At 38.6% G+C, this 14,924-nt stretch overlaps 1 protein-coding gene and 1 non-coding gene across 8 annotated transcripts in view; both read left to right on the plus strand.

The window, feature by feature from the left end:
- The window catches only part of CKAP5 (cytoskeleton associated protein 5), a 53,516-nt gene extending 39,562 nt beyond the window's left edge, over positions 1 to 13,954 (plus strand). For 3 of the 7 annotated variants that reach the window (XM_030949591.1, XM_030949590.1, XM_030949592.1), the window contains exons 33-46: positions 120 to 313; positions 2,518 to 2,690; positions 2,903 to 2,926; positions 3,805 to 3,978; positions 4,404 to 4,524; positions 5,219 to 5,398; positions 5,831 to 6,018; positions 6,414 to 6,489; positions 7,302 to 7,490; positions 7,601 to 7,735; positions 8,256 to 8,339; positions 8,433 to 8,592; positions 10,231 to 10,385; positions 11,572 to 13,954. In XM_030949591.1, the coding sequence (XP_030805451.1) occupies positions 120 to 313; positions 2,518 to 2,690; positions 2,903 to 2,926; positions 3,805 to 3,978; positions 4,404 to 4,524; positions 5,219 to 5,398; positions 5,831 to 6,018; positions 6,414 to 6,489; positions 7,302 to 7,490; positions 7,601 to 7,735; positions 8,256 to 8,339; positions 8,433 to 8,592; positions 10,231 to 10,385; positions 11,572 to 11,826 (2,108 nt within the window). In that variant the 3' untranslated portion in view covers positions 11,827 to 13,954. The remainder of the gene's footprint in view (positions 1 to 119; positions 314 to 2,517; positions 2,691 to 2,902; positions 2,927 to 3,804; positions 3,979 to 4,403; positions 4,525 to 5,218; positions 5,399 to 5,830; positions 6,019 to 6,413; positions 6,490 to 7,301; positions 7,491 to 7,600; positions 7,736 to 8,255; positions 8,340 to 8,432; positions 8,593 to 10,230; positions 10,386 to 11,571) is intronic. The other 4 variants (XM_030949594.1, XM_030949596.1, XM_030949593.1 and 1 more) reach the window with 3 other exon arrangements.
- LOC115904857 lies at positions 4,572 to 4,682 on the plus strand. The gene has a single exon (XR_004060815.1). It is a non-coding gene; the product is annotated as a small nucleolar RNA SNORD67 (small nucleolar RNA).
- Positions 13,955 to 14,924: the final 970 nt, after the last annotated feature.

Genomic DNA, 14,924 nt, shown 5'->3' on the forward strand with positions numbered 1-14,924 from the left:
TTGTGATTGGCAGTTCTCTACAGTGAATGTTCAAGCTGTGCAAGCAACACGAGAATTGGGAGGGCTCTCTTCCCAGCAGCTTTTAAGTTGAATGTGCATATGTTATCATCTTCTTTTAGAATGCTTGGAAGAGCTTGGATGTCTGGTTGAATCATATGGCATGAATGTATGCCAGCCAACTCCAGGGAAAGCCTTAAAAGAAATGGCAACCCACATTGGTGACCGGGACAATGCCGTGCGCAACGCTGCACTGAACACCATTGTGACTGTCTACAACGTCCATGGTGACCAAGTGTTCAAGCTGATTGGAAATGTCAGTATGACTGCACATGAGTTTATGGGGGATTTGGGTTAGCGTGCTGTGCTTGGTTTGGATTGTGGGATTGTTTGTTTGGGGTTTGGTGGTTTGGTTTTTCTTCAAGTCCTTATGCTTTTGTAGGGGATTAGCACTGTTTTGCTTGTCATTTATCATGGTGCATCTTGCTGTTGGTGTCGAGAGCATTTTCTAGTTTTGAGAATAATTTACTACATCATAGATTCTCTGATGGCTATTTGCTTAATCCCAGAAAGTAGAATATATGAAATCATAGAATGGTTTGGGAAGGGACCATAAAAACCATTTAGGTCCAAACCCCCTGCCATGGGCAGAGACACTTGAACACTTCCAGGGACTGGGTATCCTTTTTCATTGCTTCAGCCACTCTCACAGTGCAGAGTTTCTAATCCAATCTAAAGTTATGTTCTTTAATTTTAAAGTAATTATCAATTTTGTATCAATGTGTGCTCTTCTTAGAAGTCCCTCTCCAGCTTCCTTGTAGGCCCCTTTTAGGTACTGGAAGACTGCAGTGAGGTTTCCTCAGAGCCTTCTCTTCAGTATGCTCTCAACCCCAACTCTCAGCCTGTTTCCAGTAAGAGAGGTGTATATAACCTGGATGTGCATGAATGAAAAAGAAAATTGGAAAAAAAAAAAAAGAGAAAGACTGACCTTCATTGAAATTGAATTGTTTATAAAGAGTAACTTGCATTATAGTCAATTTTACGAGTAGCACATCTGATTCAGAATGTTTGGGTAACTTATTTGGCCAAGAAGGGCTAGTTGTTGGGGCTCCAGTAAATTCTCAGCTATTTTTTTTTGTCCCAAACTTACCCAATTGCTTTGCAGTTGAAGTCTGGTAAGTTTTGTGTATTTGCTTCATCTTACTGCATTTCATTTTTAAAGTGTCAGTACTATGCCACTTTGTATGGCTGCTGTTTTGCTCTCTGAAAATTATACTTAATCATTATCATCTAAAATGCAGTAAAAGTTAAAGATGGCAAAACTCAGTTTCCAGTGTCCAGCAATGGAAAGCTAGTTCACTGTGTTTATAATTACTGTGCATATCAGATTAAGTACACTGAATTCCAGTCTGAATCAAGAGCAGCTAGATAATTTTTTTACAGTTCTGTTCTCTGGATTTGGCCTTGGTAATGTTTCTAGCAGCATTAAAACTGATTGGAATGTGATAGATATTTTAATGCCTTTGCAGCTTTGTTGTGTTATGTCATACGCCATAGGGCATACAAGCTATTGGATGGTATTTATGGAATATGACAAGGCTGCCCTGCTTTTTTTTTTTTTTAAATTTCCAGCTTTTTGAAAAGTTGAAATTTATTGTGACTCTTATTTTCTTGGGCAACTGTTCCCATGAGAGTTAATGTTACATTCTCATTAACATCTTATATTTCCATCCTGTTTAACTGTTGTTCAGAGGGCAATCTGCTTCTGCCTCAGTTTTACATAGTCCGTTTGCTTTTGAATTTTCAAGGTAAAGGAAAAACTGTAGCACCTGAACAATTCAGCTCTTTCTAACCGTGACTTTCTGAGCTTCAGTATGATCCATTTATGGGTTCTCAGGAAGGTTTCTAAATCATAGGGATGCTGGAGAGTGCTGCTCATGAAATTGTAGTGCCTACTTTTGTTCAAATGGAGTTATTGGTAATCTTCAGTCTGGTAGATAAGCAGTTAAATATGAATCTTTTCACTGCCTGAGTTTGAGCATTAAGGTGCCTGATCTGGTGTTCATATTGAATCATGAGTACATTGAACAGGACAACTATCAGAAGAACTCTGGCTTCTGTGGCAGGGTCCAGAGTGCCCAAACATGGCTAATAGGGAATGTAGAAAGGTGGGTGGGGTTTTTTTTGTTTGGGTTTTTGCAGCAACACATGCAACAATTACAAACACTGGATAGTACTATAGTTTGAATTCAAAATTAATTGTTTCATGAAAGAAAAAACAAGGCTAGAAATAGGTGTATTCTCTATTAGAGCTTGTCAGCATGGGTTAATTAGCTCTTGAAGTAGCATCTGACAGTCCAGAGTGTTCTGATGAGTTTGCTGCTCAGAGGTATCATTGACAGTTCCCACCTTCATATTAGAGAATTTCAGTCTGCACTAAGTATGGTGTGAATCCTGTAGGTGACTGAGACTTCTAAAACCCATACAACTAAGGATGAGTGATAGCATTGTGTGTTACAGCTTTCAGAGAAAGACATGAGCATGCTGGAGGAAAGAATAAAGCGGTCAGCCAAGAGACCCTCTTCTGCTCCAGTGAGACAGGCAGAGGAGAAACCTCAGCGTACTCAGAACATGAGTGCCAATGCCAGCATGATGCGCAAGGGACAAGCTGAAGACATGTCCTCCAAACTCAAGTATGTAATGTTACATTATGGTCTCTAGCCTGCCTAGTGTATGTGCTAATCTGTCTGACAATGTCACTTTAGTTCTTGTATCATCATCTTCGCATGTTGTGAAAAATGGCCAAATAATATAAATATAAATGTCTGAAATTTTTTTTGTCTTGTCTGTCTTGAAATCTTTCTAAATGGTCTTGTGCCTTTTTTCACTGCTTCTCCGTGGACAGAATTATGTATCGCACTTATAGGATGTAAGTACTGCCCACTAACTCCTTGGTAGCAAGGCTCTTGTATCTTTCCATTCTATCCTTGCCATCCCTTCCTGAGGGTGATGGGTTTGCCATGGCTAGTTCTAGATTATTTACAGATCTTTGAATGAAGGAAAAGAGAAATACAGGTTTCTGTAAAGGTGACTGTAGATCAGGCTGCAGACACATGGCATTTCCACATTAAGCAGATGTTCAAAATATTGGGAGATCTTTCAGTGTGTTGGACTCAATTTTATATTTGTTGGACCATGTTCTAGTTGTATTAGACATGAAGCACAAAAATGGATAAGCATGTGTGAATTGTAGAGCCTGGGACAGCATTACCCAAACCAAAAAGCTCAGAAATTATTCCTTGCCACCTGCTCATCATTTTTGATTAAAAGTCTGTGCTGAGAACTATATATTCAATTATTTCCTTGAGAAATCTGATATGCAGTATAGGTCATGTGGGAATGCTGTGAGTCTTAGATTCAGAGGGTCTTGTGAGGTTGTTCTGTATGTGTGCATCCTATCCATTATTTTTTAAAAAGGCAAAAAAATGCCACTCAAACTTTAAAGTTATATTCTTTTAATAGTACTGTAAACTGTGCTAGTTATCCCAAACCATGCATACCTGGCACAGGTACAGGGTATCTTGTGGTTTACAGGAGAAACTAGGAGGGGCAGGTAAAGTAGCAGCCGCTCTTCTGGCCTACAGAAGTTTGTTTTACTAAGGACTAGGGGAAAAGCAGAGGGAGTTAAGGGGCTTGAATATAATCCAAACTGCAGAACCTGTGTTAGCATGAGAACTTTAAGGTTACCAGTGGATGCTAGTGCTAATAATCTTCTCTTAAACTAAAACTCTCTCCTGGTTTCTGTAGCCAAAATCGCAACATGGGCAGCCACGCGGAGACAACACATACAGTTCCACGGGAATTTCAGCTGGATCTTGATGAAATTGAAAATGACAATGGAACAGTCAGATGTGAGATGCCAGCACTTGTACAGCACAAACTAGATGACATCTTTGAGCCAGTCTTGATTCCTGAGCCCAAGTGAGTTTAGTTTCACCTCCTAAGTGAAATCAGCAGGGCTGCCTAAAAAGTATTTTGAGAAGGTGAATTGATAGTTCTAGTTTCTACATTCAGACTTGTTTCCATAAGACAGTAATGTCAGCTAACTTGAAGAGATGGCAAAACAAAGGTTTGTTGTACTCTTCTGAAATCTGGAGAGCAGTTATGTTTAATGAAAAACATAAGTTCTACTTAGGCATTTTTATAGTTAGATGATATTGAGTAAGTGCATCATCAGTGTCTACAAACAGTGCAATAGACATGGTAAAAAGAAATTATTCCTTCCTTGAGAATCCTCAGTGAAAAATGAAATACTTTTTCCTCTAAATCTTCATTGAAATACAGCAGTTAAGTGTACATAAGTGTAGCTCTCCAAAAAGTAATGAATCCTGTTTTCAACCCTTTAGAATCCGTGCTGTGTCTCCGCACTTTGATGACATGCACAGTAACACAGCTTCTACTATCAACTTTGTCATTTCCCAAGTGGCCAGTGGTGATATAAATACAAGTATCCAGGCTCTGACACAGGTAAGTGAATTAAAGTAGCAACTAATCACACTGTACCAGACTTTGCCTGCGAGGGTGATGAGTTGCACTGTGGTGGAGCAATCATGTCAGGTGACGTGGACTCTGCTCAGAATCTCCCTGATGACAAAACTAAGTGCACAGGGGCCATCTGACTCGCTTTAGCAATAGAAATTCCACTTGAAAGATGTAGAATAACCTTAATGCTTTTCTCATTAGTGCTTCTGTGTTACATTTTTGATTTTGTAAAATTATTTCTGCTAAGAGTTTGTAAAAGCCAGTCAGTCAGTGAGAATTAACTTTTAAATTTTAAGTGTTTTAGAGATCCTTAGCAAAAGGATTGTCTTGCCCCATAGTTTTTGCATGGGTTTAAGGTGGCTTTAACTAATTAGAAGCTTTTTTGTCCAGAAGATTTCATAAAGCTGTAAATTCCAGAATCTGTAATGCAGCTGTTGCTGTTTTCATTTGTGTATGGGATAGGATTGCAGTTCTCTAAAATATCAGTAATTGATTGTGTTTGGATTAGCAATACAAATCTCTAGCTACTGATTTTGGGTGAAAGCTTAAAATACAACTGCCTTGGCAAATGGATTAGTCAGGGCAAAACCTTTCCTACAGAAAAGTATTTAAATTATTGTTATTTTGCACTGTTTGCATTATGTTGACTTTACTAGAGTGTTTTGTTTTTAAATCTTAGATTGATGAGGTTCTCAAGCAGGAGGACAAAGCAGAAGCTATGTCTGGCCACATTGACCAGTTCCTAATAGCCACATTTATGCAGCTCCGGTTAATCTACAATACACACATGGCAGATGAGAAGCTGGACAAGGATGAGATTGTCAGACTTTACAGCTGTATTATTGGGAGCATGATCACGGTAAGGCTTCCTGTAAGAGATAAGGTGAAGAGCAAGTAACTTCTGTGCAGAAGTTGTGGGAGAATGGAATGTCTGTTCTGTACCTAGGTTCGCTTACTACTAAATCTTTCTTAGTAGTAGGTTTGTTGCCAAATGCTTATCAATGCACCTTTTGAGAGTAAGTGGGGAACAAGAATAAGGGGAAGGGAAGAAGGTCTCTGCTTCTGCAAAATACAGCCACTAAGACTTCTATCAAGCTCCGGTTTTAAAATTGTTTACCTTTTGATTGCTGAGTATTTTCAGAAGTCACTCAGTAGAAATAACTTTGTTCATAGTTCTGTTTTTACTTTTGTGGGAAACAGGGAGATGTCATGGTTTGGCACTGTAGTCTAGAGAAGTCCCTATACTAAAGGATTATGTGCAGGGAAATCTAACACTTTCTTCAACCTGTAGCTATTTCAGATAGAGAGTCTGGCTCGAGAGGCATCCACTGGTGTGCTTAAAGACCTAATGCATGGTCTTATTACATTAATGCTGGATTCTCGGGTTGAAGATCTTGAGGAGGGTGAGCAGGTCATCCGATCAGTCAATCTCTTGGTAGTTAAAGTTCTGGAGAAGTCTGACCAGACCAACATCTTAAGGTAAATAATGAAAAGTGCACAATTAACTGCTCTTCTTTACATGTTCTCTTATTTTCCTTGAACAGCTGAGTTTTAGTCATTTTGTAAGCAAAGACCGGTGTCTGTAGAATCACTCAGCTAGCTAATAAAGAATTATCACTGATTGTGATCAGAATTTAACTGTACAGCTGGAGGCAGGCTAAACAAGCCAGCTTAGTATGGTTATTTGTGCTTTGAAGTTCAACAGACTGTCTCTTAAATTCTTGTAACATACTAAAAAGAGAGAAGGTAAGAGTTGTTGCACATCTGCTGGACTAACCCCAGTCTCCGGTGAGGTATTCTGTGCTGAGTTTGTATGTTTTTTTCTTAGGTATAGCACTTTTTCTGTGTAACCTTTATAAATTTATTCCTTCTAGTGCTCTGCTTGTCCTGCTCCAAGACAGTCTTCTAGCAACAGCCAGCTCTCCTAAGTTTTCAGAACTTGTCATGAAGGTGAGCCTGTAGTAGAGATTTTGAATTTATGTGGTTTCTCTGAATCATTTTACCTGAAAGAACAGATAGAATTAAAAAAATTAGTGTCGATAACTTGAAATATTTCTTACAACTTCTATAATTCTAATCTTACTAGATGTCACATATAGGGACTTTAGGAGGGAGCTTAACACCTGTTAATAGTTTACAGAAGCTTGTGTACACTAATACAAACTCCACACAGAGGTGCAGTCCTCCATACAGTCACCTGCTGGGCTTATTTGCTTGAGCAGCACACTGTACTATGGATTCAGAGAGTGTGAGGGTGGAGCTGACTTCTGTCCTGTCATCTGTATTGACAGGTGGAGTGAACAGATAAATGTCTGCATTTAAAGCATGAGCATGATCTTTTCTTACCATACAACCCCCTTTTGTAACTGGTAAGATTTAAAGACAGCTGAGGCATTCTTAATGAGGTTAAACCTAAAGAACTTGTGGTATGTGTAGGTATACGTAGCATATATCATATATATATATATATATATAAAATCTGCTGAAATTTCTTCACACAAAGCATTCAGTCTCCAGTTATAGGTAGAGAAATCAGTACCTTACTTATGCATCAGCTCTAAAGAAAGGTCTGGATGCTGTACAGCCAGTTACAAAGAGAAAGTACGCACCAGTGCAAATCTAGCTTGAGTAGCAGACACAGTGCATGCCCGTATGATGTGCTAGCAGAGTGAAGTGACTCAGTGGTAGTATTATGTAACTTCTTATATAATCAAGTGCTTCTTTCTTGAGTTGTCTTGCTTTAAGTCAGCCTCTCATTCCAGTGTCTGTGGAGAATGGTGCGTCTTCTTCCAGAAACCATCAATAGCATCAATCTGGATCGGATTCTGCTGGATATCCACATTTTCATGAAGGTCTTTCCCAAAGAGAAGCTGAAGCAATGTAAGAGTGAGTTCCCTATTAGGACATTGAAGACACTCCTTCACACCCTGTGCAAGCTGAAAGGGCCCAAGGTCAGAGCAATCACTAGTCTTGTATTTTTAAATTGGATGTTCATGCAGTCTTCAGAGTATTTCCTCTTTTTTTTTTCCTTTTTTTAAATTCCCCTTTTTTCTCATTTTAGATTTTAGATCATTTAACAATGATAGACAACAAAAATGAGTCTGAGCTAGAAGCTCACCTTTGTAGACTAATGAAACATGCTATGGAGCAGACTGGAAAAGCTGATAAGGATACAGAAAAAGGAGCTTCTCGCATAGTAAGTAAAGATGTGTTGGCAGGGGAAGGGGGTGTAAAGCAATTCATTTAAGAAACAAACTAAATTTTGTGTAAGTAGTAATTCCCTTTTCAACATGCAACTAATGTTGGAAATACTCTAGTAAAGTGAAATTTTCATTTATGGCTATTTTGGGAATTTGTTGTGTGTGTTTACCTGAGTATTCTGTGCATATCCCAGGAAATTCAATTCCTGCATAGCTGCAGGAAATTCAAATGTGTAGCAGAAGTTTTATGCTGCATGGTACTGCATCTGATCTACTAAAAGTTAGCCATATCCAAAACAGGTTTTAAACACTTCTCAGAAGGAGTCCTACATCTTCATGATGTTATTGCTCACATTCTGTGTATAAAGTGGCTATGTAGAACCCTGATCACTTCAAGGTTTCCTTCATCTTGGAAGCTCTGTATCCAGCTAGCAGGTGTGAGGGTGTCATGGGTTTGTCAGATTTGTTTTCATTTTATTCTTTGTTTTAAAAGTCTCCTTTTGTTTATTTATTTAGGAGGAAAAGGCTTCGAAAGCCAAAGTCAATGATATTTTGGCAGAAATATTTAAGAAGATTGGCTCAAAGGAGAACACCAAGGAGGTGAGTGCCCCCTTCCTGCAAGAAAGAGAGCATGATACACTAGAATAGTGTATGCAGCGGTTGTAGTAATACATAGCAACTCTTCTCTCCCAGGGTCTGGCAGAACTGTATGAATACAAAAAGAAATATTCTGATGCAGACATTGAGCCCTTCCTGAAAAATTCCTCACAGTTCTTCCAAAGCTATGTGGAAAGAGGCCTCCGACTGATAGAAACAGAACGGGAAGGGAAAGGGCGCATTACTACTTCTACAGGTACATGTTAGAGCAAAACTGATTGGTTTGTGAGAAGCAGAGATAGAACAATTACAGATCTCCTGGTAGAAATTAATATTTGCATACATTTATGGATTTCTGAAGCAAGCTATGTATTTTCTTGCTGCTTGAGTTGCTTCATGAGGCAGCGTTTTTAGGGAGTATGCATTCTTTGTTTACAAAAACAGAAGTTAGAATCACACTAAATGTAGAAAACATCTGAAAGACTTGGCAAACTTGTGGTTCTAATCCATATCCTGTAGTGTGGATTGAACATTAGACTGTGTTTCATGTGTCTGGTATCAAGAATTGGTTCTGCAAGGTATAAAGCTGGTTTAAAACGGCAGCGCCAGCTGTCAGATTCTCCTTTTACCTTTTTACTAAAAAACATATAGGATGCTTTTAATAGTATTATTTTCTGTGGAATTGGAAAGCTTATTTTAAATAACATGAACTGTTTCTGCAGAATTTGTGATTAATTGGATGAATTACTGTAAAACTGTTTGTCGCTGAGTCTTTTCATTGCAGATAAATACAAAAGAGTATTTAATGAAATATTGGGGAAGGAATGTGACAAATTGTTAGCTGACAGTAAAAGCTGATACACAGTCTAGCAAAACTGCCTCTAACCTTTATTTCTTACTCATTTCATAGTGTCCTGTGAAACTTAAGCCTTTTTTCTACTCCTACTCCTCCTATCCCTATATTGTGGTTTCCTTTAGGAAGATGGATTGTATGAGGTTCTTTCAGAACTGCCTAAATGTGTCCACCTGTGTAGGACAGAAAATTCTACCTTGCATCGTAAAAGTCTGTACAATTGAGAAATATTAGTTCAGCAGTTTTTAAAACCTAATTTACGTGCCACAGTTGTCTTTTTTTTTCTTCCCTAACTTTGTCTGATGTAATAAAACATGCTGTTCCATATTGCAACAGTGCTTTATTTAGAGTAAGGTATAAAAGCTTAACCTTTATACTCCTTTTATCTATTTAAAACACCCTTGTCATAAATTAGTGAGAACAAATCCTTGTCCATGCTAAGTCTTAAGAAAGAATTTGCAATTCTTTTAATAATGGAAAAGTTTTTTTCATCATGTAAATTCCTTTTCTAGTCTCTTTGTAGGGAAGCTTTAAAAACCTCATTATGTGCATTCCAGAAATCACTCTTTGAGTCTGTGTTGGAATAAAAAGCTTCAAGTTGCACAAATGAGAGATAAAGAGGGGTTAGAATCAGTGGTAAGCCCAAAAGTATGACTAAACTAGAAAAAGACAGACAACTCCAAGTATTTCTCACCTTGCCGATTGCTCAGTTCTCCCGTTGGACATGTTCACTGCTGATGCGCATCAGTATCTTCCTCTCCCTGCACTGTTCTCTTCAGCTGTTGGCTTCAGCACTTCTAGAGCTGCTCTGCAGCCATTCCTTAAATTTCTCCATTTCTTTTCTTGGTTTTCAGTTGTCACTTTTGCAAGGAAATGAAAGGCCAGATATATCTATACTAGCAAATGCAAGTAACAAGCAAATAATAGGTTGGTTAATTCTTCATCCATTGCACCTTATCGCAAGGAACTGACCAAGAGGTTTATGCTTTTCTGATGTTTTAAATTTTTTAACTCTCCTCCATCCTTCCCCTCATCTTCCAGGAATTTCTCCTCAGATGGAAGGAACATGTGTTCCTGCGTCTACCCACACTGTATCTTCATCTATAGGAAACACAAATGGGGAGGAAGTGGGGCCTTCAGTTTACTTGGAAAGATTAAAAATCCTCAGGCAGCGTTGTGGCCTCGACAACGCAAAGGTATTGTACTTGACAACACTTGTAAATCCCCTGGAGAGGCACTTGATTTGCACTTACTTACTTTTTTTTTTAAGTAAGAATTCAAATGCCAGAAGACAGATTCCAATCAGAATTTATGATCTTTCATTTATAATGCATGTCCTAGCTACTCACTGCATGTCAGTATGCCTAGTATAAATTGCTTTGATCTCATTACTTGGCCAAGTAGGCTTGCATTTCAATCTGCTCTGTCTGCATTGCTGGTGTTGTGTGCAGGTTGTTTCTACGGGCCTGTAGCTTACTATCATTCTTTGATGGGAAGTTGAGTCTCATAAAGGTTCAAACAATAACTGTTCTCTAAAAGTTAACACCTCAGAGATTAAGGATGTGGAAATTCTAGACTTTCTGCTCTAAAACTACCATGAGAGCTGAAAAAACTTTGAACTTTTATATATTTTGGGTGTATGGATACTGAGGTGCAGGAATGCTGAATGAGCTTAGTACTGGAAATCTGTGGACTAAAATTTCTTACAGTTCAATGATCTGTGTGTTAGGAATCTAGTGCTAATTCCTGAAATTTGAATTCGGCCATGTGAGAAGTGATGTTCACTCTAGGAATAGTCATCCAGATTCATCACTGTTTTAACCTTTGACACAAATTTGAGTATCAGCTTAGAGCTCTGAGGAGGGGAAAGGTTTCCTAGATCATAGTAACAAGGTAAGTAACTCAGATGGAAACATTGGTAAAAGAACAGTGAATTGCCACGTTAAGTCTTTGACAGGTTCAGTCTTGCCATTTTCCTCTTCTCATTCTTCCAGAAAATTCGTTGTCTGCTGATGTTGCACATAGGCAGGGATTTTTCTCTTGTGTTAGAATTTAGGCTGTTCAAGACTCTGGCAGTCTATCTCTGTAAAACTTCGGTCTGCAGGGAATATTTTGATCTTGAAAGACTAGTTTCTTTGTGTCCCTGTTCACATAAAATTAAACATTAACTACTCAGATGATTGAGCATAGTAATTAGCTTTGCGTGGTTCTGACTTTGACAGCAACTGACTTTATTGCTCCAGATCCACTTGTGTTGTAGTGCTCTTTCCCTTTCCTCTGTTTTTATTGCTTGTAGAGATGAAAAGCCATTGATTATGATTTGTACATTTTATATGGCCTTTACCACTATAGGTCTTAACACTTCCCTTTTCTCCCTCATAGCAGGAAGACAGGCCCCCTCTGACGTCTCTGCTCTCTAAACCAACACTCCCTACAGTTGCATCCTCTACAGATATGCTTCACAGTAAGCTCTCCCAGCTGCGTGAGTCCCGGGAGCAGTACCAACATCTGGACCTGGACTCCAATCAGACTCATTCCTCTGGCATTGGAACTACCCTGGCTTCACCTTCTTCTGCAGCGGCCAATATTGATGACTTGAAAAAAAGATTGGAGAGAATAAAAAGCAGTCGCAAATAGAGATGCAGAGACACGGTATCGCTGTTGCTTGGGGCTGTCTTCAGCTTTAGTTTACTAAACTAGAAGTCTTCATAGTTAAATGGCCTCGTTTAGGCCTAATGTATACAAACTGGTTTATGTATAATACAGTGGATTTTGGGGGGTTGAGTCATTGTGGCACAAGTATTTGTACATAATCTGCTTCTCAATGAGCATCTCTTTGACAATAGAAGGCTGTTTGTGTATTAGTTTTAGTGTACAGACCTGTAAACAACCATCCTCTTGCTCAGACTAGTTTCTCATGACTTGGGGTTTTTATTTGTAAAGTTGTCTTTAAAATCTTTTCCTAGTTCTTAACTCTTAGAAAACCTTTAGTGATTTCACTTTTAATTTTGTGAATTCTTCTCCATGTAATCCTTGAACTGTTGATTCTGTATGGACACATGGCATGAAGTAACTAATTTAAGTGTCTTTTGTAAATAAAGTTTGCATTAACGATACCAGCCTCTGTAGGAACAGCAGCAGCTGCTGGTTAGAGGTCACTCTCTATTTCTGAATGTTAGTGACTGGGCATCTAGAAACTGAGCTAAGCTGACATGAACCTTGGTGTTTGGATACACTGTAAGGAAAATGAGTGGAAATACACTGTCTGTGGGTGCAGTCCTGAGACTTTGCACTCTTCTATGAGCAGTAGTACATTTTTTTATATAGTTGCTTTTTTTGTTTTGGAATGTTTCTGTAACTTGAAAATATTCAGTTTGCTGAAATGTTTATTTTGAATTATCTAGTCCTTGTGATGCCTTTACCCAGGTTGTGTGGTCCCAGCTGAGGGAGCTTTCTTTGAGGGAGCCTGCTGAGGATATGGAATAGAGTAGCAGTGGTATATGGTCAGTGGACTCATTTATCCTGAACTCATCTGGTTAAGCAGTGTTCCTCATGCAGGTAAACCTCACTCACTACATTCTTTTTGCTCTTAAACATCAGATGTTATCATTTTTAAACTAAGACACCTAATAGAATTAGTCTGCAAAAGTTGTAGCCACTTATTTTTTTTTAATGAGTGAAGAGCCTTTTTCAGAAGCTCCAAATAATGAAGATTTAAGGCAGACACACTGCGTATCCTTCTAGCCCTTTCATTTCTAGGGAGGTTATGTATTTTCACCTTACTGCTGCACTTCCATGTGAAAACTGGTTGTGTAGCATAAATTGCACGTGTTCCATAGCTAGAACAGAGTTATTGAAGGGTTGGACAGGCAGGCTTAAAATAGCACACTTCTATGCTAGATTTTTAATCTCTTCCATGTAGCTGCTGCTTTTGTTGTTTGCTATGTGGACCAGCAGTCTCTGCCTGAGAGCCATTGCTGAAACTGTCTTGCCTGATTACAGTAAAAACGTGACTTTAAATTAGTACTTGTACAGATCTATGCCAGAGCTTCTGCAAATGTCTGAAATCTTCCTTTCACAGGACCCCTAGGCTGGGGTTGCAGTTGACATAATGCTGCTTGGTGCTTATGGTGAGTTTGCACACTGTGGTAACAGGTGATCATGAGTGTTCTCCATCCTGTGTTAACTGATATGAAGCCATTCATTGCTCCACTGCCTCCATTTAGTAATCATAGTCTCCTCTCATAACCTGAAATGGGCGTGCACTTGTGGAACAGAGCTCTGTTACAAGTGGAGGTTTGGCCCTTATTGGTAAGTGCTGTGGTTTTGTGCACTTAAACTGGGGCAGTTTGTGAATAGTTTGTGTTGGCTAGAGTTACATTAGAGTTACTGCCGCTACCTCTCAATTACTAGCTGCTCTCTGAAACTTAGTGACATTTTAGTTAATCCATATGTTCCTTTACCATATTCAGCAGACATTCTGAAGAACTATTTGTTAATTAGCTCAGGATGTAAAACAGCAATGCCTGCAAACCTGCATAAATTATTTTAAATTTGAAGCTGACTCAGAAGTGAAATACAGGAATAATTGAGTAGCAGAAGATATAGTTGTTTTTATGAATGAGTTTTTGCCCTGTGTCTTTGTAGTGTTTGGTTGGACTCAATATCCTGGGAGTTCTGAACTAAAACTTGTGCACATAAATTAATAAAGCCTAATCTTTAGCCCAGACAATATTTAAATAACATTAAACTGAATTTTAAAAATGATTCTTCTGTATTGTTTGTAACAAGTCAATATGAACAGTGACTTTCTCCAGAAACTGTATGGTCCCGGTTCCCCTCTTTTGTCACAGATTTGATAGTAGTGAAGGGGTGAGGCTTAAAATTTAAACATTAGAAGGGCTAAATATTTTCAGCGTTCAATGTATGTGGTTATCAATTACTTTAAACAGTCATGAAACTTGAGCTGTTGAGTTTTTTTTCTTCAGATTTCATTGAGAGGTTGGTTTTTGTGCTTTATTTGGGAAAAAATGTCACATTTGTCTTAGTAGAAAATTGGCCGGTCAAGAATTTGTGTTTACTGCTGTACTTCTGGGTCCTCAGTGGTCCACAAATTTCTACTAAAGAGGAGTTTATGAAAGACTGAAGCTTGTTTTTGGAGAGATCCTTAAACAGCCTTTGTAACACAAGCAAACAGGTATAGTGCAGGATGTTTTCACTGCAGGCTTTGACAATGACTACATGAATTGCTTCCTTTAGAATCTTGCTATGCAGGTGGAAAATACACAATGAGAACCCAGCACCACCTGCTGTGTAGGAACTTAATGAAAGTGCTGGTTAATGTATTCAAGTCACTATTCCTTTGTAGGATGAACTGCACACAGTGGTGCTGGTATTTATTGCCGGCTGTTGTAGTGTGAACAATGTTTGTCTGATCAAAACAGCTTCTAATTGCTTTACTTTTGACATTGGTGTCTTGTGGAATGCTACAAGTACTGTAGGGTGGTTATCTCTGGTACATACATGGTTTAAAAACTAGAACAGAATATTAGTTGTCTTGAAGGGAGGAAAGGGATAGTGCATGAAGGCATAATCTTGCTTGCTGTGACTGATAAGGCCATTATGTGGGGTCCAAAACCTGTTGATTATAGGTGATGGAAGGGAGGGGAATTTGAAGCACAACAGATAATTAGGTGCTGTGGTAGTCCTGGCTACTGTCATGATTTAGATACACC

This window comes from Camarhynchus parvulus, chromosome 5, assembly GCF_901933205.1.
Source record: "Camarhynchus parvulus chromosome 5, STF_HiC, whole genome shotgun sequence".
Lineage (NCBI taxonomy): Eukaryota > Metazoa > Chordata > Aves > Passeriformes > Thraupidae > Camarhynchus > Camarhynchus parvulus.